The sequence below is a fragment of the Camarhynchus parvulus genome, chromosome Z, assembly GCF_901933205.1.
Source record: "Camarhynchus parvulus chromosome Z, STF_HiC, whole genome shotgun sequence".
Lineage (NCBI taxonomy): Eukaryota > Metazoa > Chordata > Aves > Passeriformes > Thraupidae > Camarhynchus > Camarhynchus parvulus.
Window position 1 is genome coordinate 11,263,608 of NC_044601.1, and position 26,682 is coordinate 11,290,289.

The following is a 26,682-nucleotide window of genomic DNA, read 5'->3' on the forward strand; positions in this document are numbered from 1 at the left end:
TTGAGAAATTTTTGTATTTTCTCTCTGGTTGCCACAGTGGGTGGGGAAGATTCCTCCCTCAATTAATCTTAGGCAAAATTTTAGACCTCCGCCCATTTCCTCAGAGCAAAGCAGAAAATTACTCCACCAGGGCAAGTATGTGTAGTAACGGTAGGGGATGTGTAGAGCATGATTGTGCAGAAGAAAGGTGTGTGGAACTGTTGGTGGCCCCTGGAAGCAGGAGAAAAGGGGCTGACAGAGGAGCAGAGGTGGCAGCTGGAAAGCTCTCTCCAGATATGGACAAAGAAGGCAGAACTGGTTTTGTTGACTCAAGAGAAGAAGAAAGATTTTGGGTTTGAGAAGCACTGAAGGGTTAGGTAAAGTCAGGAAAGGTGTTAGGTCTGAACCCAGTACCTTGACTGAAATGATATGCTGAGGAGGTTGGAGCCTCTTGAGTTTTGTGATGTCTTGGAGCCCCACCCCTGAGGCAATCCAGACTATTGCGACTATTAGGTCATTTCAGATGACTTTAGTGAGAAAGGCTGCTCTGCTGTCATTTTGCGAAACACAGTGAGAGGATCCCTCTCTGGCTGCCTGTTCCCTTCTCTGCCGCACATGACAGCCAAAGTGAGTCCATTGCCAGCAGGAGGGGTGTGCAAATGGGGAATGTCCTGGGGACAGATGGCCGGCATGGAGCACTGCTATTGGGATGCCAAAATTCTGTTTGGAAGAAAGCTTCTTGTGTCTCATTTGCAAGCTCAGGTTGCTATCCCCTTTCAAACCCTTTCACAGTCTAGTGCTCTGTCAACAGTGCCTCAGTTCCATGATGGGAATTCTCAAGTCCTTTCACAGAAGCCTTGCCTGAAAGAGAAGAGGTCTGGCTTGCAGTGCATTGCTCTGTAGGCCTTAGGATGTCACTTTGCCAGCCCTTACCCGCCTACTGCCCAAAAAACACATGTGAAAGACTGAAGCTTTGCCAGCTGTGACAGTGCCGCAAAGAGAAGGCACTTAGGGGCAAAATAATGAGAATTATTTTGGTGTTGCCATGTCAGGTACCAGGTGGGTGAGAAAAGGCATCTGTAAATAGCTTAGCTGGCAATCGGGGGGGAAGGTGCAAAGAAAGGAAGAGGTAGAGACATCAAAGGAATGAGAGGACTATGTACAGAAGTTGAAGGTAGCCAAAAGAAAAAAAAAGAAGATAAATTGGATAAAGTACTGAAAAATTTAAGCGAGTCATCTTGTGCTGGATGGTGCATTTGGAGGATAGTGTTGGCAGCTTTGGGTGCCCATCCCAAAGCCATCACCTGTTTTCCCTCTGCCCTCACAGGTGTTGTCCCACAGGGCTCACAATCAATTATAAGCCTTTGATTATCTTGTTTTCACGATTAAGAAAGTGATATGAAGTCTGTTATAGAAGTTTTTCTATGGAACTCAAAATGCATTTTGAATCCAGTTTGAAAACACAATTGGTCATTGCTTGAAAAACTCCCCAGAGATATTTGTGGTACTTCACTGAATTCTCCTACCACTGTGCAAAGATTTAATTTGAAGAGTTTAAAGAATCTTTTTATTTTAAAAGTATTAATTACATGTTTAATTACCTGCGAGCATACACTCTATTGCTATCAGGTTCATCTGTCAGCTGGAAATATATCAAAAAATCACTTTCTGAAGGGAATGCCATACATTTTAAAGCAGTTTGGTTTCTTTGCTCATGTGGAACCAAAATAAATGTGCAACCTTAGAAGTATTAGAAGACAAATTAGACTTCATTTAATCAGGGTGGGGATAAAAGACCTATCTGTTAATGTAAAAATGAGTGTAACAAAGATTAGTATCACTGGGTTTTGGGGCATGCTCAGGTAGCAGTCAGGACACACAGAAACTGACCTTCAATGTGCTGTGTTGGTTCAAGTGTCCCATCCCAATGAGCTGGCCATCCCATTGTGATGTCACATATACAGTCACCTGGCAGTGAGCTGTGATGTCTCTAGGGTTAGACTGCGACCTCACATTCCTTGGGACTTTCATTCAGGCACAGAGAAAACCTGACTCAGGCTGACTCAGGTCTGATTTCCTGCCATGTGTGTCCACAAGATCTGGAGGACTGAGCACAGAGACAGCAAGGGACAAAGGTTTCTGTTTTGTTGCAGTTTGTGAGATTCTTTGGTAGTTCCAGTGATGGGGAGCAGCTTCTCAGGACTTCCTGAATTGCCATGGAGAACAGACAAAGCCATGGGGACAGAATGGAGCTGCCCCATTTGCCATGATGAGCAAGAGGGTGTCGCTTATGTGATACCCTGTGGCCATGAGTTCTGCATGGGCTGCATTCTGCGTTGGGCAGAGAAGAAACCAGAGTGCCCACTCTGCAGAAGGTTGATAGAGTCTGTCAGATTTTCTCTGCAGGAGCAAAAATACCTAGAGTGTGTCATCACTCCCCAGGGAGAATCACCAGACACCAGCAGCCAGGCAGAAAGATCTCTTGGCCTCCTGGATAGAAACAGCTGCCAGCGCCCTGGAGCAGTTCCTGTGCAAGGAACACCCTCCCCAGCTGAGCAGGGGTCTGCAGGGACAGAGGCTGTGGGTAGCCTGCTGCCCAAGGTCTGGGCAGAAGTTTTCCAAAAAGAAGAACATGTTCTTGACCCTATGCTGCCCTGGCTGCGCCAGAGGCTGGAGGCAATATATGGGTCCCAGTGGTGGCTGGCAGTGAGAGCAGAGAACAGCATCTTGTACACCCTGTGCCTCTGCGGTCCAGATGAGGAGGTCATGGTCCAGATGCTGCAGCCTCTCCTGGAGGAATACACCGAACAGCTGGTTGATGCCACTGTCAATTTCATTGTGGGCCAATGCAGTGAGGAGGCCCAGAGGCTGCTGCACTCTCATGCTGCTGGGAAGGAGGGCAACAGCCCTGAGGCCAGTTCCTGCTCCACCAGCTCCCAGGGAGGGACTCCCACCTGGCATCCAAGCCCTGCCAGCAGCCTGGCAAGCTCTGACATGGAGGATCAACCCAGCACATCAGAAGCTGCCCTCTGTGCCCTCCGCATGCTCCAGCCATCTGTGCAGATTGGTAGAGAGCAGGTGCAGCCCCAGAAAGAGCAGGGGGAGGGGGTGCTGCCAAGTTCCTCTGCCCAGGGCAGCAGCCACAGTCCCATTGCACCTTGTCAGGGCTGGGAACACTCACACAGGGGGCCTCAGAACCCCACAGAAAGGAGGGCCCCCAGCCCCCAGGACTCTCCATGGTGTACAGATAGGCCCACAGAGAGAGAGTGGAGCTGCCCCATCTGCCATGATGCGCATGAGGATGCCGCTTATGCGATGCCCTGTGGCCACCAGTTCTGCCTGGGATGCATCATGCATTGGACAGACAGGAAACCAGCGTGCCCAGTCTGCAGCAGAATGATTTTGATTGTCAAGTTTTCTGTGCGTGAAGAAGACGACTATTTACAGTGTCTTGTCACACCCTCTGGAGAGTTGCCAGAGACCTGTAGCCAGGCAGGAAGAGCTCCCAGCCACTTGGCTGAAAACAGCCCCCACTGCCCTGTGCCATCTCTGCCATCTTCTCAGCTGTCCCCAGCTGAGCAGGGGCCTATGAGGCCAGAGACTGTGGGGGGCCTCCTGCCTGAGGTGTGGGCAGAACTTTTCCAAGGTCAGAAGCATCTCCTGGACCCCATGCTGCCCTGGCTTTGTCAAAGACTGGAAGCAATATATGGGTCCCAGTGGTGGCTAGCAAAGAATGCAGAGGGACACATCCTACAGGCCCTATGCCTCTGTGGTCTGAATAGGAAGTTATTGTTCCAGATGCTGCAGCCTGACCTTGAAGGATATACAGCACCGCTGGTCTATGGCCTTATTAATGTCATTGTGCATGGATGCAGCATGGAGGCCCAGAGGCTACTGCAATCCCACACTGTTGGGGAGAAGGACCACAACCCTGCAGCCAGCTCCACCAGCTCCTGGGAGCAAAATCCTGCCTACTCTACAAGCAGCCCTGAAGGCTCTGATATGGAGGACCAAGCCAGCACCTCACAAACTGCCTTCTGCAGGAATACTGACTGTCCCTCATCTGTGTCCTTGGCTGCAGAGCAGGTGCAGGCCCAGGAGGGGCTGAGGGAGGTGGAAGAGGCAGGTTCTGCCCAGGGCAGCAAATGCAGACCCTCTTCTTCCGTCCAAGGCAGGAACTTCTCACATAGGGGGTCCCGGTACCCCCGGAAGAGGAGGGCCCCTGGCCCCCAGAACTCTCCCAGCCCTGCAAGAGGCCACTCCAGGGGTGGCACAATCAAGGCTCCAGCAAATCTTTATTCAAAAGACAAGAAATAAATTGTTATTTCCCTGACACAATCACTGGCTGCTGCTTTGTGTCTCCTCACCTGGGGCCTGTCCCTCATCCATGATCCAAAGATCCATGGAACCCCAGGGCCCTGTTGGTGGTACCTCCTCCTGCAGGAAATCCTGCTGCAGCCATGACAGTGGAAGAGGTTCTGAATGAAAAGGGAGCAGTGCATTTATGTAGGAGAATGACGTGAATAAAGGCCGATGGTACCTATGCAGAGATGGAATCAACATGCTGCTCCATGCATTCCCTTTCTCTGTGGCCGAGGGGACAGGAAGGACCCTGTGGTCCCTTGGTCAGAGGGGTTTCTGGGCAAACAGGCTGGCAGGATGGCTCCTGCCTGCCAGTCATGACAAGCTATGTGACTGAAAGGATGGTGTTCGTCCCAGGGTATACAGGGCACTGGGGCTTCAGAGCAGGTTGTGGTGCGGGTTTTTATTTAAATGAGTTTGAATCTGCTTAGAAGTCGTTTTATAAGTTTAAAAGTTATTAAGTTAGAAATCGAGATGGCCGACTAAGTGCTGTTTCAGGGCTCCCTCCCCCTCCTTTGTTCTACAGTTAACTGTCAATTGCAAGGGTACCATGGCAACTCCCGCCATTTTGTTTCAGTTTTTGTGTCTATCTATGTAGCCCCTCCCCTATTATGTCATTATATTGGTTTTCTCCTCCTCTGTTTCCCCGGCAACCCCCCTGTCCGTCACTCTCTGTCCACTCCCTGAACCTAGAAGCTTCTCCCAGGGACAGAGGGTGATTGGATTGGGGCGGGAAGCCACTCCTATGTTGTAATATGATTTGTCCTCGTGCCATGTCCTTCTTTGTATTACGTTATGCTATTGGTTCTTTGTGATTTGTTCCTCCCCTCGGGGCTTCTATAACTGCCTCACCCGAGGGGTGGGATTTGGGCAGTTTTCTGCAGTTCCCCTCTCGCCCTGTTCTTCCCTGACCCTCAATAAACCCACCCCTGCTGCAGAATACTTCCTGCCTCACGCCTCTTCTTCTCCTCGCCGACTTATCACTGCTGCTGCTCGCGGGACTTGTGCCTAACCAAGACGCCTTCCTCTGCCTCTGACGCAGAGGTCTTGGGAAGCCGGCTGGTCGCCCTGGTCATCCCCAGAGTGGACCAGGGCCGCAGTGGCCACGCCAGTCGGCCCAACCAGGCTGCAGGCTGCGCCTTTCTCCCTGCTGTGGAGGCTTTGCCGGGTTTCGCTTGTGCGCTGCCGCAAGAGCAGTTTCTCTGAATCAAAATACCACTTCGTAGGAATAACCAGAGTTCTGTGACTGATCACAGCATTCAGAACAGATTGGCTCTGGCAAAAGAAAACAGTGGCCTTGATGCTGCTTGTAAAGCTACATTTGCATGAAGAAATGGGCTTCAAGGAAGACACACTTTAGCTGGCCCCTTGGCTGATCCTCAAAATCAGAAAGTGTCTGGCTGATGGAGTGATTCTCCCCCCCTCCCTCCCTCCCTCCCTCTCTCCCTCTCTCCCTTTCTCCCTTTTTCCAGTTTCTCTTTCCTGTCTCTCTTCTGCACCTCTGTCTCACTGAAGAGAACATTTGATGGGACAGCACATCACACCAAGACCAGGGTCTTGGTCTTCCTGGAGTAGAAAGAAGGTTGTGCCTGTGTCTATGGCAGCGGGTTCCATTGCCAGTGTTTTTGAGGAACACCAATACAATAGCTGGCCAGAAGCACCAGCTTCCAGAAGCATGGCAGGCATGGTAAGTGGAGAGGGACCTGGCACTGTGGGCATGTGCCAGTGGCAGTGGATGGGAAGGTAATGTGGTTTAACCCAAGTCATCAACCAAGCACCATGCAACCACTCTCTCACTCCACTACCAGGGACAAGGGAAAAGAGCTGGAAGATAAAAAGTTACAAAACTCCTGGGTTGACGTAAAGGCAGTGATAGGCAAAGCAAAATCTGGACACAGAAAGAAAACAAAGCAAGGAATTCACTCATTGCTTCCTATGGACAGGAAGATGTCCAGCCATTCCCAGGAAAGTAGGACTCCATCATGTGTAATACTTACTTGGGAAGACAAACGTGACAACTCTGCATGTCCTCCCAGTCCTCTTTCCTCACTCTACGTTGCATGGTGCTTTTTTGCAGTTACTGCATCAGAAGTCATCCATCCCATCTTTGCTTCCTCTGTGTAGCTGAGTGTTCCTGATCACCCAGAGTTGTTCTTCCTGTGTACTGCCATGCAATAATGAAATATTCTCCAGCAGAGACTCCAAACCTGCCTGCCTGCTACTGAGAGCATTGTCCAACCACTCCTTGAATTCAGACAGGCTTGGTGCCTTAACCACTTCCCTGGGAACCTGTTCCAGTCCCCAGCCATCCTCTGGGTGTGGAAACTTCTGAAACCCAGCATAAACCTTCCCTCATACAACTTCATGCCATTTCCTTGGTTCTATCACTGATCACCAGAAGAAGAGATCAGTGCCTGCCCCTCCACTTCCCCAAATGAGAAAGCTGTAAACTGCCAAGGTTTCCAGAGTTTCTTCTTTTGCTTTTTCTTATTAGGAGGCCTCATTGTATCCATCACTTTTCCTTCACAGACCGTGTCCACACTTGGGCTTCTCATGCTTTTTTTCTTCTTGTTACACTTTGTCGCACTGCATGCTAGATACCCTGAAAGGCTGTGTTCATCTGTGTAGCAGTCACTGATTTATGATAGTTTTGTCAAGGTCATTTTCTCTCACTAGACTTGCAAGCTCCTAAACTGCACTCTCCATACTAAGTTTTATATTTCCTTTATCCAGCAGATTTTTCACTTTTTGTCCTGCTGTTTTCTCCAGAAGTGGCCCAGTATGTTACTTTATCAGTTTCTTGATCTGCTGCTTTTTTCAGAGCAGTAGCATCTACTGTGGTGTCCCCTCTGGCTCTACAGACCTCTCCATTCAGTAAAGGATTTTATTCTGTTCAATAGATTGCCATAAACTGTGACCAGTAGCCTGAACCCTCCTTTGCAGAAGGACTAACAATTATTTTCAATAATCTTACAAAAAGCAGAACCTTTCCAATATTTACTATACTTACTGTCTCTTCTATAATATTGATTGATGTCTCTGCTTCTTTATCTCCTTTTGTCTTTTTCTTTACCACACAATCCTGATCTGCTTACTTCTCTGAATGTAGTGCTCTCATGACTCAAAGAACCAGAGGCTGTCTGTAGAGAACACAGAGAACACAGAAACACAGCATGGTTGGGGTTAGAAGGGATTTGGCATTGGTGCAAGAGGATTTGGTCAGGGAATACTTCTGCAAACTAGAAATAATTAAGTCCCTGGGCCCTGATGGGGTGCACCCGTGAAATACTAGGTGTTGAGGAAGTTGGCAGATGTAACTGTAAGACCCCTCTCAGCATCCTTTGACCAATTGCAGCAACTGTGGGTACTGCCCAAAAACTGGAGAATGAAAATGTCACTCCTATCTTCAAGAAGGGTAAGAGCCCTCTCCTACCTTTTCCTGTTACTTTGAATGTTGTATATTCCTTGCAGAATAAAGAACAGAGATATGTTCATGCAGGAAGCTCTCTGGATGTGATTTGCAAGATTTTTCAGGTGATGCAATAAACAATTTCCCATTTTCTTCTATGACAGATAAAGGCATATGATTTTTGTGAAAGTTAAATGACATTTTGACCAGTTCTGCTATTAAGGTTCCCTGTTGAAACTCAGTAAAGACAGCAGTGCAAAACATTTTTGATGTGTTCATCTGGAGCATGAATAATATTTTTTGATAATGAATATGTAGAAGGGTTATGCCTGTCATATAAAACCTCAAAATTAGTTAGCCCAAATCCAATATTAGATATCTGTTATGTAAACATTGATGTAATTTAATGTAACACCCTGTATTCTTGATAGTTTTTTTACCACTATGACTTTACAGACCAAAGCGATTATGACATAACCTTTATTTAGGGGAGATATTTTCATTGTTATGTTCCATATACTTATCTTGGTTGTTACCTCCACACTTACAGCATTTATGAAATAGCACATTGACTTGTGTATGGCACTTCTGAAAGTATTTTGCTTTGAAGTGGCCTGCTGGTAAATTGAAGAGCTGGGATTACATTTGGGATATATTAGCTGTATGTCAGAGGGGAGAGAGTTGTGTTTCTAGGTTTAACTTGTAAACATGAAAAAAAATTATTCTGGTGGTAACATTCTGTGTTTGTATTGTTTTGTGTGCCTTAGTAAAAGATGACAAATACCTCTCATTAAAAACATTTTGGCATTTTGCAGTTCATGCCATTACATGGGTAAATGGATGGGCATATCCAAGAGAAGTTCACTGTGGCTTACTTAAAGAGCTCATATATAGTGTAGAAAAACTAAATAGTCCTAAGGTAACCTTAAATTTTAAATAAACTATTTTGTACTATATAAACACCAGAGTTACAAAGAGAACTTCAGAAAAACAAAGGTAACAGTTTTACAACTTCGACCTGATATGTCAGAATTACATACTCAAATCATATTGCACCGAACACTGTTGTCTTGCATTTTATTTAATGGAGACTAATGAGAAAGGATGATCATGTCAAAGGAAAACTGCTCAGTTGTTCAGGTGTATCACTTAGATAACAGATTTGTACTCGGTGATATTTTGTAGATTTTGGGGAGACCTCACCTTGATGCTTTTTACACTGGTAATTTTTGTTCTGCATTTCTGTATGTGTAACACAAGCAATACATTCTCGTTGGCAGTATTAATGGATAAAATGGATGCATGGTAATCACAGGGAAAGAGGCAGACATAACTGTTAAGTTCTCTTAGTTCAATAAAGAGCTTGCCACCTGCCACTAAATCCAAGTGAGGGTTTAAAGTCTGAGTATTAAATTAAAGGAGGGTTTTTTCCTTGTGGTTCATATAATTATAAAAAGAGTTCTTGGAAAAATAACCTAAATGAAAGGTTTTCTTTGCCTTCTTATATTTCAGTGAGAACATTATAGAGGTCATGCAAATAGATGAGAAATTAATAATTGAAGAGAATGCTACTGAAAGATGATTTATGTATATTTGTATTTCTGCTTTATTCATAAAGAAGAAATTTAAAAGAAAGGCAACACTCATCAGAGCTAGAATAAGTAACCAAGAATGTCAGGTTCGCTTTTAGATCAGTTATTCATTATTCAAAAAATACTCCACACCCTGTATTTGGCTTAAGGCACAAAAGTTGAATGGAGATTGCTAGTTTAGGTGACTAGGGTTGCCTTCCTAATAAAAAAAAATCTTTTAGTGCTTTTATTTATAAAACCTTTTCTGTTCATTTTTTTCTTTTTTTCTTTTTTTTCCAATTTAGAACATTATCAGTAGCAATGTAATAAGTAGAGGGCTTAAAAAATGAATCATGCTCTTTTTCAAATATTAATATCAAAGCAATATCAACGCAAATTATTGGTTTACTTTCTCATTGGAAAATCAATTTTGGTCAAAGAGGAAAGGGACCTCACCTCTCAAACAGAAAGTGACAGCAGTATCTGGAACAAGGAAAGCATAGCTGATATTTCAGAAAAGTAGGAGATGCAAGGGGCAAAGATACTTTGATCTGTGTTGTCCATGTTCAAGGGGAAATAATTTACTGCAAAAGTTACAAGGCTTTGGTTAATTTTTCATTCTCAATGAGAAGAAAATATCAGCTTCTAATAGCTAGGTTTGCTAAAGTGAGGCTTAGGTTCACCTCTAATTAATGCTTGGACATAATAACAGTATAAAAACAGTATTAAAAGTTTGTGGTAACTTGGATTGCAGCTGTCTACATCTATTAGCTAAATAGCACACGCTTCAATAAAGATCTACTACATGTGTGTAATCAAACTGGATAACTAGTTGCAGTAGGTTCATGTGCCGTCAAAACAGCAAGCCAGGTAAAAAGTCACCACATTTGTTGCCTTGCGTAAAAGCAAAATTTCCTTTTTGTACAGAATTTACACAGTGGCATGGTTATGTTTTGTATTTCTCAAAGATTCCAAAACAGTCCTGCAGCCTCTCAGCTACTGCTTCACTTATTTGTGTACGTGAGTGTGATTCCTTCTGCTGTTTTTTCCTCTCTCCTTTTATCTCACCTCCTTTTATGTCTGTTGTCACAGAGAAATATGTGTGAAGTCCTTTCTGACCCTGGAAGGTTCTTCCACCTCTCTTTGCGGCCCTGTCTCACTTTCTACTTCTATAATGCTTTCCACTTTCCTATTATTAAAAATATGACATTTTATACACTCAGATTATGTAAATTTACTTCCTGCCTGCTCCCTGTACGGGTTCACAGTGTGAGTTTTTAACATTTAAAAACTGTAGTTCATAAGAATTTTAAACTTATTATACTGCAATACTATCTCCACTCCACTAAATCAGGATCCATGATGCCATTGGCTGTCCATGTTTAGGCAACAATTTATAGTTCCAAAGTCATTTGAGGAGAAGTAAGGACATGAGGGAATATGAAAATAATTTAAGAAAGCATAATGTAACTAATTAGATGTCAACTATGTAACACTGACTATACAATTAAGTACTTATGCCTGCATCAAGAATATCATGGGAACTGAAAACGATGCAACGTAATGGTCGATGGAGTCAGAAGTTGCTATAAATCTTGTTTCAGATACATGTTAAGTTGCTATTCATGCAGTTACACATCTCTGTTCTTGCTCCTTCTCATCTGTATTCTAATTTTTATAGACATCACCTCTCTTTCTCTCTGACCAGCTGACTATAGGGGGTGGAAGTTTCTTTGCGGCAACCTTTTTCCACTGCTGCCTTTGATCCTTCTGCTCCACAATGTCAGAAGGAATCTGAGCTCACCTTTCTCTAATCACCAGAGCTAAGGCAGCAAAACCTTCTGTCCCTGCGCCTCACCATTAGGTTTTGCTGTGAAGAAAACAACCTTCCTCCTGCACAATTTCTCAGGTCACTAATGCCAGCTCCCTAACCATCTATCTTAGATTTTATAGGATATTTTTCCTTTTACAATGCATAAACCTTGGACTATTTTTTCCTAATTTGTTTATTTCTGTTTTGTTTGTTTGTATGGTTTTCAATAAGATGCTGTAAAAAAAATCACGTCTGCAAAAATGTTCAACCTATACCTTCACTACATCGAGCAAACTTTTTTTTTTACATAGATGATGTCAGAGATACAATGAATACTTAAGTACTGCTGTTGTCCTTTGTAGGAATAATACCTAGAAATGTGAATGTAATTTCTTATTCATATATGCATTTTTTAATACCCTGAAACTGAACTTCTAGATTCTTCTCTAACTGTTCATGAAGGGTACAAGACAATTATTTTCTTACAAGCTAGATTTCTTCTTATGTCTAGTTTAGTATAGGTGACAGTGACCTTAATGACTGTTAAACTACCTCCAAAGTATGAGGTTTTGGACTATATCTGAACCCCAGAGGTTCCTTGCTGTTCCTTGCTGAGGCATCTTGCTGTTTTTCCTTGCACAGAGTATATAGATTAATTGTGGCATAGCAGGTTTTTCACTCCTGTTTTGGTGTTATATCCCTCTCTTACAGTATCAAGAGAACAGTCTTGCTCCAAAATCTCTTTTCAAGCTGCTCTTTACAACCAAAGCATAATTAGATGGAGCTCCTGCCTTAAAATGCTACTTCAGAAACTCACTGAGTGTAACTCTTGCACTTAATTGTGAGGTAGTTGTTCATTTGTTGATTTTTGGTTTTTGTTTTTTTATCAGTAGGCCTACTGATACATTTTTTTGTAACTGAAAATATCAATACTACCTCTCCTTTTGCCTAACTAAAACCCCACATATCATGTATAGATATGGTGGGTAAATAAATATGCTTCTAGTCACACAGGCACATAGCCAAGATTGAAGCTCTCCTGTTAGGTTTGTGTTGGGAGGAATGGGTTAAAGCTTGGGAGACTATTGAGAAGGATTGTAAATCACTCAAGTGACCTTGCAGTTGGAAGTAACTCTCAATAAGCCTCTGAGAACCATAGTCCAGTGATCCTCTAGCGTGAACCATCTCTGCTTGTGTGCCTCTGCCTGGCGCTGCTCTGGGGATCCTGTCATTAGCAAAGTAAATGGAAATAAATTTATTGGTTTTGTTCTAACTGCAAGTTTGTAGCTGTTCTGGCTGCCTGCCTGTGTCAACTCACAATTTGAAACAACACCAATAACATCTTAAAACTTAAGTAACTTTATAGAATTAAATAAGTATCTGTCCTGTCAGAAATGAGGCATATGTCATGCTTTATAAATACATGAGTCAGGGTCCTCATGTTGCAGTGTTTTAAATCCTTCATCTCTTTTTTTACTGCATGGATTTCAGGTGTTTGTGTATGTTGAATTTGTGGTGTTATTTGCCATCCAGTCTCTAAAGTCCTGGCACAATTCTTCTGGCAGAGCACATCCTTACTGGCCTAACTTAGCATCAGCAGCAAAGTTGCTCATCTCAGTCTTCATAGGGTTCCCTTTTTTCACAAGGTTACATTTAGGAATGTACTGGATAGCCCAGGTCCCAGCACTGATCTCTGCAGAATTGTAGTGGCAAGTTTCCTCCATTCCAGGAGTTAAACATTAACTCATACTCCCTTCTCCAATTTCCTTCCCATCTGTGAATTATTTATCACACCTAACAGTGAAGTTCTTATTTTAGGCTTAAGCCTTCTTTTGTGGCTTAAGGTTCTTTCAAAATAAGTCTGCTTTGGGAGATGTGGTGAGAAGCCTTTTGGAAATCCCATAGACTCCATTGACTAGATCCTCATTGCTTACTGGTAATTTTAAAGGCTTTAAAAGCTTTTCCTTGTGATAATAAACAAAGCCAAAGTTTGCAGCACATTTTAAAAATGTGTATGATGAGGCAAGTACCAGGTGATTACTGTGTATGGTATGTAATCCAAAAAACAGTGTTTAGACGCCTGGGTCACTAAGCTATGTTAATTACTCCTAATAAAAGGCTTTATGTCTTAACCAAGGCATTACCATCTGGATTCATTAATTTTTCAAGGTATGTAATGATAACTGTGTGATAAATACATAGCTTAGGGACTGTAGGGGCTTTTATTATTTGGAGGCAATCTGTAAATATGTTATGAAAATGTGAGAAACACTTCAAATCTATATCAACTTTGGTATCCAAACTAATGCAAACACAAACAGGACCACTTAACTAAGCATATAAAATAATTATTTTCCAGTGCCTTTAATTCTAAGTGCATTTTGATCTACCCAATATGGTACTGGTGATTATTTTTCTTAGGTCAGATTTCTTTTATGCAAGATATTAGGAAGACACTACTTTAAAGGTATTTTGGGATGTAAGCTTATAACTTATTTTTTTAAGAACACCTTTTTTTAATTAAATTAAGGAATAACTCTTTATTTTAAACACATTTTATTTACTTTGCATTTGTACAGTTTGTTTCCAGAGTCCATGATTGGTAAGTTGTGAGCATTTGAAGGTTTAATTAAAACTTTCACCTCAAAAATGATCACTGTTTGGAATTTTAAACCTTGTAAAAGAAGAGACTGAAGCATACCATAGACAAATTGATAGGTCATATTGACAATGTAAATAAATACTCCTACTGCTTTAATGCTGTTTTGTACTCAGCTGCAGATCTTGTGGTGAATGTAGAAAGCCATTTGCAGAAGACAACAGTGCAGCACACCAGATTTCTTCTTCAGCTCCTGAACCTGAAAAACAATGGCAGAAATGTTGATATTCCAAAGAGACTGCTAGGTGGCTTGGCTTTCACTGTCACTGGGCCAGCTCTGTGCCAGGTGTTGCCCAAGCACCAGCCCAGGGTGGGACTGAAACGCAGCTTTGTGGGGAAGGACGTGGGAGTGCTGCTGGACAAGCAGCTGTCCATGAGCCAACAGTGCCCCGTGGCCAAGAGGGTCAACAGGATTCTGCAGGGCATTAGGAACAGCCTTGCCAGCAGGTCGAGGCAGGAGATCCTGCCCCTCTACTGAGCCCTGGCAGGGTCACAGCTGGAGTGCTGTGTCCAGTTCTGGGGTGCCCAGTACAGGAGAGACATGAAGCTCCTTAAGGGGAGGGCAACAAGGATGATGAGGGGACAGGCTGAGGAAGTTGCACCTGCTCAGCCTCGAGAAGAGATGACTGAGAGGGGCCTTTATCAATGTTTTTAACTACCTAAATGGAAAGTATCAAGAGGATGGAGCCAGGCTCTCCTCAGTGGTGCCAAGCAACAGGACAAGAGGCAATGGGCAGAAACTGATGCAAAGTAAGTTCCAGCTGAATATGAAGAATACCTTTCTTTCTGTGCGAGTGACGACGCGTTGAACATATAGTGGAATCTCCTTCACCAGAGATATTCAAGAAGTGTATGGACGCAATCCTGTGCGATGAGCTATAGCACGACCCTCCCTGAGCAGCTGAGCAGGCAGGTTGGAATACCTGTCCCTCTGCGGTCCCTTCCAACCTGACCCATTCTGTCATGCTGTGAGTCACGGCGCCCAGCCCTCCCGCCAAGCCCAGCAGCGCCCCGCCAGCACCGCACCGCGATCTCGGGAAAGCTCCCGCCGCTCCTGGCCGGGGCGGTCCCGCCACTCCCGGCGGGCCGGCCGGAAGCTCCCGCCTCCCCGGGCGAAGGCCGTGGGGCCGCCGCAGGTGAGGCCGCCGGGGCGCCGCAGGTGTTGGGCGACTGCTCTTGGGCCATTGGGCTTTCTCCGCCCGGCTCGTCCTTCTCCGGCGCCGGCTGCCCTTGGGACCCCGCGGCAGTTCCCTCCCGTCGGTGAGCCGAGCGGGGCCGGGGAGCGCCCGGGGCCGGGCTGAGCGCCGGCCATGTCGCGGAGCTCGCAGGGCGGGCGACCCGGCAGGTCCCCGCTGCCCCGCGGGGCCAGCCTCGGTTCCGCCGCCGCCCCGCTGCCGCCGCCCCCGCTGCCCCTGCAGCCCCCCTTCGGCCCCGGCGGGGCCAGCCCGGGCCCCAGCGGGCCGGCAGAGCTCAAGCCAGTTCGGCGGTTCATTCCGGACTCGTGGAAGAATTTCTTCAAAGGGAGACGCCACCCCGGCTCCAGCTGGGATAGCACGGCCTCCGACATCAGGTACATCTCGGACGGGGTCGAGTGCTCGCCGCCTGCCTCTCCCGCCCGGCTGCAGCCGGGGACCCGGACGGTGCCCGGCTCCTACACGGACCCATTCGGGGGGTCGGGCGGGAGCTACAACTCTCGGAAGGAGGCCGAGGCCATGCTGCCCTCCGGAGAGCCCTCGGGCTCGCTGGAGCGCCGCGGCGGCACTGGGCAGACTTACAGCGAGCGAGTGGAGGAGTACCACCTGCGGTACGCCTACATGAAGTCCTGGGCAGGGCTCCTCAGGATCCTCGGCGTGGCCGAGCTGCTGCTTGGGGCCGCCGTGTTCGCCTGTGTCACCGCCTACGTACACAAGGACAACGAGTGGTACAACATGTTCGGGTACTCGCAGCCCTACGGATACGGGGCGGGCAGCGCCTACGGGGGATACTCCTACAGCGGGCCCAAAACGCCTTTCATCCTGGTGGTGGCGGGAATGGCGTGGATCGTCACCATAGTGCTGCTCGTGCTGGGCATGTCTATGTACTACCGAACTATCCTCCTCGATTCCAACTGGTGGCCTCTGACCGAGTTTGGGATCAATGTGGCTTTGTTCATCCTGTACATGTCGGCTGCCATAGTGTATGTAAACGATACCAACCGAGGTGGGCTCTGCTATTACCAGTTGTTTAAGACGCCGATAAATGCGGCTTTTTGCCGTGTGGAGGGCGGTCAGACTGCGGCGATCATCTTCTTGTTTGTCACAGTGATCCTCTATCTAATTAGTGCGGTGGTTTGCCTGAAGTTGTGGAGGCACGAAGGGGCCAGGAGGCACAGGGAATTAATGGAACAGGAGGTAAGTCATTAGTTATCATTTTCTATCTACCGGGTACCACATGATGGTGAGCAGCTGTAAGATCTTACCGTGGCATAGACGGTGTCAAATCAAGTGTCTTCTCTACAGCAGATCTATAGTCCTGAGGTTGAAAAGGCGTTTTTAAGGTGTCAGATCCAAAGTCTTGGACATGTTTTGTTTTTTGGTTCTTTCTAATGTTTATAATTCACCTTGAGTAAGGACTTGGCTCTGTTCTCTTCATAATACTGCGCTCTCTTCTTGAGTCAGCTGATGACCACTTCCTAGTGTGTATTTTCCAAACAAAGGAAGAAACGAACAATGTTCATCTGTTCAGCAGGGTTAGGTGGCTTAAAGCCACCTAGCATTTTTTCAAAATCTGTGCGTTCAGCACATGAAGTGCTAGTGTGAATAAACCTAAGAATGTGAAATACTTATTTTTACTTTGCAAGCAAATCTCCAAGCAATTTCTAAATGCCTTTTCAGCTTTCTTCACTATAGTTACCAGCAAATATTTGTAGTAACAGCCTTGGCTAGATTTTGATGTCTCAAATTTCAGTCAGCCACATCTTTTTCACGTCAAATATTTTGCCTGACTACTGGCCTTGCCCACACTAGAAGCGTTCAGTATTTGCCTGGTTAATGATAAACTATAACAGTAGAGATTTAACACTCTTACCTAGAGAGTTCAAAGTAATTTGTGTAAAACTTCCTTCAGTTGAAAACATCGCCAAAAGACCCTTTAAAAATGATTAAGACTTAATATAGCATAAAACTTAATGCACGTGAAATGTACACAAGCCTAAATTAAGGAGGGGTCTACCTTTAAGGGATTTTAGAAGGAGAGAGTTTAAAGCTGCATTTCCTCTGCTCTCTGACTGCAGTCTGATTTACAGCATTCTTATTTAATGCTGGTTTCCAGTTCAACATCTTGCATAAAATTGAGACGTTTCTTTTGAAAACTAGTTATAATTCTTCAATAAAAGCTTTTTAACCAACTGATAGTATGTCCTGCAAGAGTAAGGGGATTGCCAGAGTTGTACACAAGGTGTTCATTCTTCCTTGTTGCTATCCAAGTTCTTTTAGTCCACTCACTAAACATTTCTAAAGGAGTACTTCAATAATAGAGGTTAGAGACTGGACAGTGCTGTGCAAAACAGCTGCAGGTTGAGCTACTGATTAGTGCACTGTTGTGTGTTCTAGGCAATGGATTAGGCTCAGCCTGTTCGTGAGTTAACGTGGGCTGGAATTTGAAACAATAATAAAGGAGCTTGAGAAGTGGATGGAGTATTTCCTGCAAGCTGTTCCTTACAGCTGTGCTGTGGGAAATCCTGTTGTTCTGGGGTTCGGGTGGTTGTTTTCCTTAAACAAGTCTTTAAATAGTGGATCTGAAAATATTCCTTATGCTAAATTTCATCATACCTAAGTATCAATGTAATTTTCTGTATAGTATGTTTTTGAAAGTGTTTAAATTTTAGGAGTCTGTGCTTTTCCATACTATTTTTGAGAAAATAAAACTTTGTTCTTTCCCTTTTCTTTTGATAGATGAAAACACAATCCTCTTTTCCAGAAAAGAAGGTAGGAAATAGGAATTTATTTTTCTGTTTACTGGTAATTCTAAATTATTATTATTATTTTCCATGTGACTATTTAAATTAATTTATTTATTTGTTTATTTCTCTCTCAAAGACATTATGTTTACTTTTTTAAGCTAGTTTGGACAGCAGTCTCCTGCCTAGAAGATTCAAAAGGAGCTTGTAATGAACTTACTCCTAGTTAGGCTAGGTTATAAAATCTACAAAAATTGTAAAATAGATGTGATGGCTGCCTCTCCGTGCGCTCTTACCCTTTTCTATGAGGTGACAAGTTCTGTAGCATTTATCACAGAGTTTGGTAGACATGACTAAAACAGCAGGTCGTCTGATGCATGATAGGTTTGAGTCTCTCTTTATTCCTGCCTGTGCGCTGAATTTGCAGGAGAGCCAGTGGAAGCACAGTGTAGGTGCCCTGTGAGTTGAGCTTCTTCCTTGGTCTCTGAGACTGCTCCAAAAACCCCCTTGCCAGTTAATGCCTCAGCAGTGTTAGTGTTTCAGCCACACAGGGTGTCGTTGCATACACTGCAAATATTGTATGGGCTTTCCAGAGAAATTACGACATTAATTTGAGCCTTAAATGTCTCCTGATAGACACTGTGAATTTCCTACCACCATTTTCTCTGTTGATTCAGTACTGGATCAGGATCCTTTTGTTTATGTTCTAAGATTTCACATTTTTTATTTCTGGATCAAGGGATGAATTGTACAATAGGAAACAAGGAGAAAAGGGAACTCCAAAGAATTAAATTATTCCAGTTCATTCACAAATTAAATGAATACTTAAGGAAACTTGCTTGCACTATTTTTTTAAACATGCAAACAATTCTTTCCAAACCTCCAGAAGTATTTATCTGTACTGCTGTTAGGACAAACTTAAGAAAAATACTGTGTGAGAAACATTACTGTAAGTCAATAAACTGATTTTCTAATTACAATAAGTGTTGTAGGAAATATCTGTGTTTGCTTCTACTGCTGCTCAATACATGCATCTCTGTCCTAAAGTGTATTTTGTGATTTATGCAAAACTAATTTCATTAAGAACAAATTTTCTCTTTTAAAACAGTATGAAGGCGATGACAGACCAAGGGAAGAAGTCAGTTACAGGCAGCTCAAATCACTGGAAAGAAAACCAGAGCTACTTAATGGTCATATACCTGCAGGCCACATTCCTAAACCTATAGTGATGCCAGACTACTTAGCGTAAGTGACTTGATTTTGGTGGACCCACTTAGTGGAGGATACTTGAATCATGTTTTTCACTCTGCATTTCTCCAATGGTTTCTCTCCCATGCACATGCTATGGGAACTCATAATTGTGTGTTAAGTGAACATTAAAAAGCAGAGAGGATGGGGCTGGTATCAGTGGCATAAGTCCAGTAACTATAAATAACGAGTCTTAATTTAAAAAAATAAACCCCCACAAACCTCAAATGTTGAAAAAGAATATCATAATCTAGCAAGTACGTTAACTGCCAAAGGAAGAGAGGACCATTATATAGATATTAGAGGAAAAAACTAAAATACATGGGAAATTGCCTTTTTAGGGCCAGAAATTTGACTACTCTTACACTTTCTAATGCTGCATCTGTAACATGCTCCCTTAATTGGAAAGGGTAGGCCTTTCCACGTAATAAATTAATTTTTATACTATTTGCTATGGGCACAAATATAAACAAGGGAGGTTGCACCTGAATATTAGGAAAATATTTTTCTCTTTGAGGGTTGGCACAGGTTTCCCAGAGAGACTGAGTCTCCATGCTTGGAGATACCAAAGCTGTATGGACATAGTCCTGGTCTAAGTGTTCCTATTTGTGCAGGAGGTCAGATCAGATAACCTCCAGACATCTCCTATAACCTCAATTATACTGTGATTCTCTGATTTCAATGTTTTACAGACATGCAAATTTCAGCAGCTTATGAGATTAGCAAAAAATACAGAAATACTCTGTCAAGGTGAAGAGTCTAAATGTTGTTAGGAAGCTGTATCTCTAAAACTAATTCTTAATTATTTTTCTTTTCAGGAAATACCCTGTAATTCAAACAAATGAAATGAGAGACCGGTACAAAGCAGTATTCAATGATCAGTTTGCTGAGTACAAAGACCTGTCTATGGAAGTTAATGCTGTATTAAGAAAGTTTGATGAGCTGGATGCATTGCTGAAACAGCTTCCACACCATCCTGAAAGCATATATGTAAGTACCTGTGAAATTGGCTCATGGAAAATAGCTGTATTAGGTGGTATTAGGCAGTTTTTGACTGCCTTTAGCTAGAGCACAGTGTCTTCTAATAGTTAAGAACTATACATGGTTTTCTGGGTGTTTTAGTTTCTTTGTTTCATAGTAGTACCTTTTAAGTTCTGGTGAGTTGCAGTTGATGTATTTTCATTATTTCTCAAATACAAGATTTACATCTAAAATGTTACAACCACAAGATATTGATCAAATGAGAATTCTGATGAGTATTTTGTAGTATTTACATGCATATATGGAGCGCACTCAAAGTTTAAAAATCTGTGGTTTCTCATTAGGAGCAGGAAAGGATATTAAAAGTTCTGCAGGAATACAAGAAGAAAAAAAACGTAAGTGTTTTAAATTTACATTGCTATTGAATCTAATGACTAGCAAAGAGAGTGTGTCTTGGTTTGGAAAGACAGGAGTCTGCTAAGGAAGGCAGGAGCCTCCCCTGAAATTGAGAATGTAAACCCTCCCCACCCCTCCGAATTGCTACAATTTTAAATTAAGGGGCTCTCAGGCAAAGATATGGGAGCAGGAAATAACAGTTCTTTAATAGGGAAGAAATAAAAAGGATAAAATAAACAATACAGTCCACTAGAACAACACTGACAGAGTCAGAACCCAACCTGACACCCTGTGGGTCCGGGTGTTGGTGGCAGTCCGATTGAAAATGTGGCTGCAGTCCTCTGAAGTATCAGGTGTGGTTCTGTTGGAGCAAGGGGAATCTGTAGAGAAGGATGCAGTCTTCCTCTGAAGATCCAGGAGGAAAAGGCAGCTGCTGTTCCTCTGGGGAATCTCGTGGAGAACAAAACTGAACTGCAATTTCAGAATCTCAGAGTGTATCGGGGTAGCAGTGCTTGGCTCCTCCCTCTGGGCGGAGCATCTCACAATGGGATGTTATAGCTCTTATCAGTCATGCACCGATATTCAATAGGCTGTTATCAGCGGAGGTCCCCTCCCGAGGAAGGTGTGAATGTGGTCATTCAAAGAGAGAGATAAGGCAAACTGCTCACTTGACAAGGTAATCAGCCATACAGATGGTAATGGAAAACATCTTGCATGCAATCTTCAACAGAGTGTAAACAGACAATACTTCTGATGCTCGGCAGATTTCAGTATCTCAGGGTACCTGTAGTGTTTTGCATATTTTGTCTTCTAAAACTTCAGCAAAGCTATGGCACAACCCATACACTCATGGCAACAAGCATTTTTGAGAGTAATGATTCCAGTAGCCACATGTGGGAAAAACCCCAAACCACAACCCAACAGCTGAGCGTTTTCATCTTCTGAGAGTATGTTTAATCACTGAGCATTCTGCATTCAGAAGATTAGTTCAGTTATATTCACTGACTGACACAGCCAATGGATAAAAACAGAAAACATAGTCTTACATTTGAAAAGACATTTTTGTATTTTTTTCAGGCATGGAATTTAGACACTCTAAAAAAGTAATTACACCTCTTGGTCTAATCCAAGAGGTTTCTCTTTGTAATTTTTAAATTCAGACAGCAAATATGTATCTGTGTTTCATTAAAAACATTATGCATTACAAATGAATTTTTTTGCCATGGGATTCAGAGTTTATGACCATGTTAGTTAAGCTTCATTGCTTTTTTGAGGGGGAAGGATGTATTGCATGTACAACAAATACATGCGTAAAATCTAAATTACGTAGTAGGATGTCATTTATATTTGCAAATTTCTGCTTTAAAACAGCTCTATTTACTAAGAGAGCTGCCACAGCATATAAAGGCAGAACATTTTCTTCTGGCCTGTCGTGGGTTTACAGGAAACAAGTTTTCTGGGAATGGAGTGGCCAGAGGCTAATAGGTGTTCAGATTCTAAAACTGACACCAGGCTTGGCCACTGAGGGTGGATGCGCCTCTGAGAACACAGGGGTTAGAAGCAGAGTGCTCCCTTGGGCTCTCTCTTTGATTTCCGGCCAGCAAAGAGGCAAGGCCTCCCCTGCCCGGCTTCGAGCTGGGCGGGGGAGAGAAACCTGCGGCCCGGCAGAGGTAGGCCTGACCCCTCAGGATGGAAGGGTGGTGGGGGCACCAGGAGGCGTTGGGCAGCCCCCCCCAGGAGAGACAGAGGGAGAGAGGCCCCGAGAGGATTTGGGCAGCCCCCCCCCCCACCCAGCCAGAAGACGAGAGAGAGAAAGCTGGTACAGGCCTGTGGCCTTGAAGTGATATCGGCTGTGGAGAAGGAGTGGGAAGGGGGGAGTGCAGCAGGGAAGGAGCCTGGCCGCGTGCAGAAGTTTGTTAACCCCTTTCTGGATGATGAAGACCTCACAGAGCATTTGGACCTTTCCCGGAGGGGAGATGGAGTGGATGATACAGAGGAAATGGGCAAGTGAATGACAGAGCAGTGAGTGAGGCTGGGAGAGTAAAGAAAAGGCCGGAAAGGGATGATGGAGTAGCTGGTTGCTGGACTCTTTTTGGTACAGCCATGGACAGAACCATGCTTCCTCGCAACACAGAGGCTGCATCCAGGGGAGGCGATGGCGCAGAACTGAGAGGGTTCAGTTTGGAGACCCCCCGGCCCCAGGGGGGTAGACAAGTATGGGGGGACAAGAGGTCCCGAGTGAGAGAAAACTGTGCTTTTTTAGAACTGGTCAAAGCACCCTTAAAAGGATAACCCTCGAAGCAGCTCTGATCCATGCACAGTGGTGAGAGCGCTGGGCATGCAAGGAAGAGGTCACCATGGCCCCAAGAAGGACTCCTCTCCTCTTGACGGACTGAAATTGAGTATTTACAGGGTGATGGATGGAGAGTTGAAATTTGAAAGATGTATTGGAAATGTGGGGGGGGGAGGAGGAAATTTTTGTGGAGTTTTCATTTTCCAGGTGTGTGTGTGCGTGTGTGTGTATGGTTTTTTTTTCCTTTTGTAGTTTAGTTAATAAACTTTTTTTTCTAAGGTAGAGGCCTGCTTTGCTTATTTCCTGGTCACATCTCACAGCAAACACCAGGGAAGTATATTTTCATGGGGCACTGGTATTGTGCCAGTGTCAAACCATGACATGGCCTTTCATGAATGAAGGGGAAACAGGAAATAAGAAAGGGCCAGGGAAAAAGAGTGTGATTTTTCTGAGAATTTTTACATACTGTCCTTTTAGTCAAGAAGATAATTGATAATAGACTATTCTTGGAAGAGTCTGAAAGCATAATATATTGATGTATAGGTTTTTGTATTTTTGGCAGGATCCTGCATTTCTGGAGAAAAAGGAGCGTTGTGAATATCTGAAGAATAAGCTTTCTCACATAAAACAACGAATTCAGGACTATGATAAAGTTATGAATTGGAATGTAGAAACCTAGTAATGACTTCACTTCATGGATACTATTTTCTGGTTTTAAAATCGATATGTATATTTTAACCTATTTATTTACTCTTTGAACAGTACACTTATGGGGATTACTTAATCACTGTCATATGTTTGGATGTTGTACATTACTGATAGTTTTGTATGCAGATCCAAATCCAATTGTAATTGAAGTTATGACATAAGTTAGGAAACTGCTGCTAACATTCTGCTTTCATTAGTGCAAATCCTGGCCTCTTAAATATGAATACTTTATTTGAAAATACTTCATTTGCAAACTTGCAAAGCCCACCAGAGAAAGCAGTTTCAATATACCTTGTGGAAACTTTGCACAGAAATGCTGTTAACAGTTTTGGATTTTATTTATATGTGACATCTTAATAATATCAGAAAGAGCTAAGCTGATCTTTCTGTGTGGGGTTTGATGCATTGCCTGATTGTGCTGAATATTTTGGGCAATTCAGAAGCTAGTTTAATAAGAATTTTTGTATTGTATTTCCAAATGCTGTCAATTATACCAGAAATCATCTTAAATTTTGCCTAACAAGTGAGGAAAAATAGCTTCTTATTTAACCAGCTGGGGGAGGGGGACTTGGGTTTGGTTTTTATATTGCCCTCTTCAGAGATGGTGCAACAAATCTATACTTGGCCTTAAAGGAATAGAGGTACAGGATGAGTCATATTAATGTCCCATTAGTGTTGCTGTAGGTCAGTGTGCTCTGCTTGCCTTCTGGATCATGCTGTTTGGGGTACATGTGTTTAAGGGCTTCACTCTTCATCAGCAAGTAACAGGACTTCTTGTCTATACAGCAGCTGCTAATGAACTTGGCATTCAGAGAGCGAGTACAGCAGAATGAATTCTCATTCAAAGTATAAATTGTTAGTATCCTCTTTAAGGCCAGATAAAATGTATTGAAAGACATACTTTCCAGAGCATATTTGCATAAATTCTATATATTTTTTTATATTTTCTTGGGGATATTATGCTGGCGATAGGTTTGTATGTGCAAGTATTTTCATAAGCCAGTAAATTTTCTCTTTGCATCATTCTTCATGTCTTTATTTACTTTAACTTTTTTACTTACTATAATTGTTAGAAACATTGATAGTTTTTGTACAGTTTTCTACAACTGCGATTTGTCTGTGTTTTTTAATATTAAAAAAAACCCACCAGTGTAGCCATATTACTCTATTGCTTATAAAGACATTTGGTTCGAAAAAGGTGCTCTGATTACAGTTATTGCAAATTTTTGTTAGTGATTTGGTTTTTTCTTTGAAAGTTTTAACTTCTGCCTTAATTTAAAGGAACAACATCAGGAAAGCCATTTCCAGTTTAGTGTGGTCATGGTAGTACTACCTGTGCTCTTCACTGCTGGAAATGTATTAACATACCTCACTCTCACCATTGTAGCCTTGCTGGTTTTTCAGCCCTTATCATTGATGCTGCAATCCTGATGGCCGTGCACCCACCTTCATGCTTGTAAAATTGACATTCCAATTTTATCAGTCATTTAATTCCAAGAGCTTTAGTGGATGAAGTAATTAGCACAAGATGCCATGGGAACACTGACAGAATTTGAAAATTTGGCACATCTTCATTTCACAGCTTTCAGTCTCATCTACTGGAAGGTGTCTCAGTATTTTCATCATTCTGAGAACAGGTGACAGCCAGTGCAATGCCTTGTTCTCTCTTTCTTTTCAGTGCCTTTCTCTCTGGTTCTGGTTTGTATTCATTTCAAAGGAAAAACCTCTCTTCCTTATAAAGGAGATGGGCCAATTTTTTATACTTGTTGTGCTGAATACCTGTTAAATTGTTCTTTGTAAGAGAAGTACTTGTTCAAATCTCCACAATCTAAATAAATTACCTGTCACACCCAGGTTTCTTGTTTTTTCTCAGTGAGAGTTCTGGGCATTGCATCAATAACAGGAGAAGATTAGCACAAGTTTGAGGATCAACTAGTGCTCCTAAAGTTCTAACAATAACATGACTGATGTTTTCTTTGGAAGATTCACAGTCTGCACACTTAATAGTGTGCAGACTGTGAATAGGTCTTCTTTCTGTAGGACAGACCCAGCTCCAGGCTCCTTTTGACAGTGGTCTGAGTTTTAGTCTTTGAGAAACTGGCTCCTGGTCTCTCAGACAGTGTGTGCATAGCCTGTGGAGAACCATCGTTCTGCTTCTTTCCTACAAAGTTTCCAACAAATGGATTGGGAAAAGGTAACAGCATACCTGTGCCTGGAATAAGGAGATTAAGCGGCAACATCTGTATGTGGATTCTCATGTTTCTCAGCAAGATGCCATAGGTGTGGCTAAGTAGATTTTCCATAGGTGATGCCATAGGTGTGGCTAAGTAGATTTTTTGGGTAGAGAAGGTGGGAGAAGTATATTCCCTTCTGCCTGCCTTTTGGATTCCAAACAGGATTGATGCAGGGCACGACAGAAGCAAGCAACCATCCTAAGGTACACAGGCCATCCTAAGGCTGCAGCAACATGTTGCAACCACTACAGTAAATGACTTGCTCAGTCCTGTGTCTGTTACAGGCCTCAGGGCTGATGAGGCACCTCTGGTGTGTACAATATGTGCACTCATTTTGCTCTAACCTACCAATGGACAGCTGAAAAGGGTCTTGTCTACAATGCTACAGACACACTGGAGAAAAGCTGTTACTCTAAGATTAGTCTAACATGTTCATCTCTCAGAGAAATTGAGATGAATTAAATAAGAATTAATGGCTGGAAGCGGAAGGAACTTGGAGCAAGGCAGAAACTAGGAGGAAAGTGATGGGAGACTCCCTCAATCTGAGTTACCATAGGAACTATCAAGGAAAGGGGCTTCTTGATATTAAAGAAGGCATACTCCAGACAAAACTGGAGTTTTACATGATTATCACCTCAATCTCTCTGTGCAGTCCCTCTAGGCTCAGCTCTGAACCTACATTTTTGCATGTATGTGTAAACAATGTGCTGTGTGGTCTTACACGTGTGTCTGGGTTGTTGCAGAGGGTAGTTAACAAATTAATCACCAAGGAATGCTGCCTTACATCAGTGGGCTTGCTTTTAATTACAGCCTGTCCTCAAACCCTGAGTGTATACAACAAGAAGTTTTATCATTCAGTCTTCCTCTTAGAAAACACTTACCTGGCTTCACAGATCTACAAATTGAGATGCTCAAGATTGTTAGTGTTTCTACAAATACCGTAGTGTCTAAACTGTATTTGTGTTTCTTCTTGTCTTTGTAAGCAGTTGATCAAGACAAATGTGGCAAGATTGGCATACTTTTTTACTAACTGTACATTTTTTCAGGCCACATAAAGTAATGACTAACAAACATACCCAAAATTTTGTCTTG

At 43.3% G+C, this 26,682-nt stretch overlaps 1 protein-coding gene across 1 annotated transcript; it reads left to right on the forward strand.

The window, feature by feature from the left end:
- The first annotated feature begins 15,103 nt into the window (after window positions 1–15,103).
- On the forward strand, window positions 15,104–25,972 carry MARVELD2 (MARVEL domain containing 2). The gene is made up of 6 exons (XM_030968787.1): window positions 15,104–16,183; window positions 17,726–17,758; window positions 18,839–18,975; window positions 19,797–19,968; window positions 20,304–20,354; window positions 23,211–25,972. The coding sequence occupies exons 1-6, from the start codon at window positions 15,104–15,106 to the stop codon at window positions 23,325–23,327; spliced, it is 1,590 nt and encodes a 529-aa protein (XP_030824647.1). The 3' UTR covers window positions 23,328–25,972.
- The last annotated feature ends 710 nt before the right edge of the window (window positions 25,973–26,682 follow it).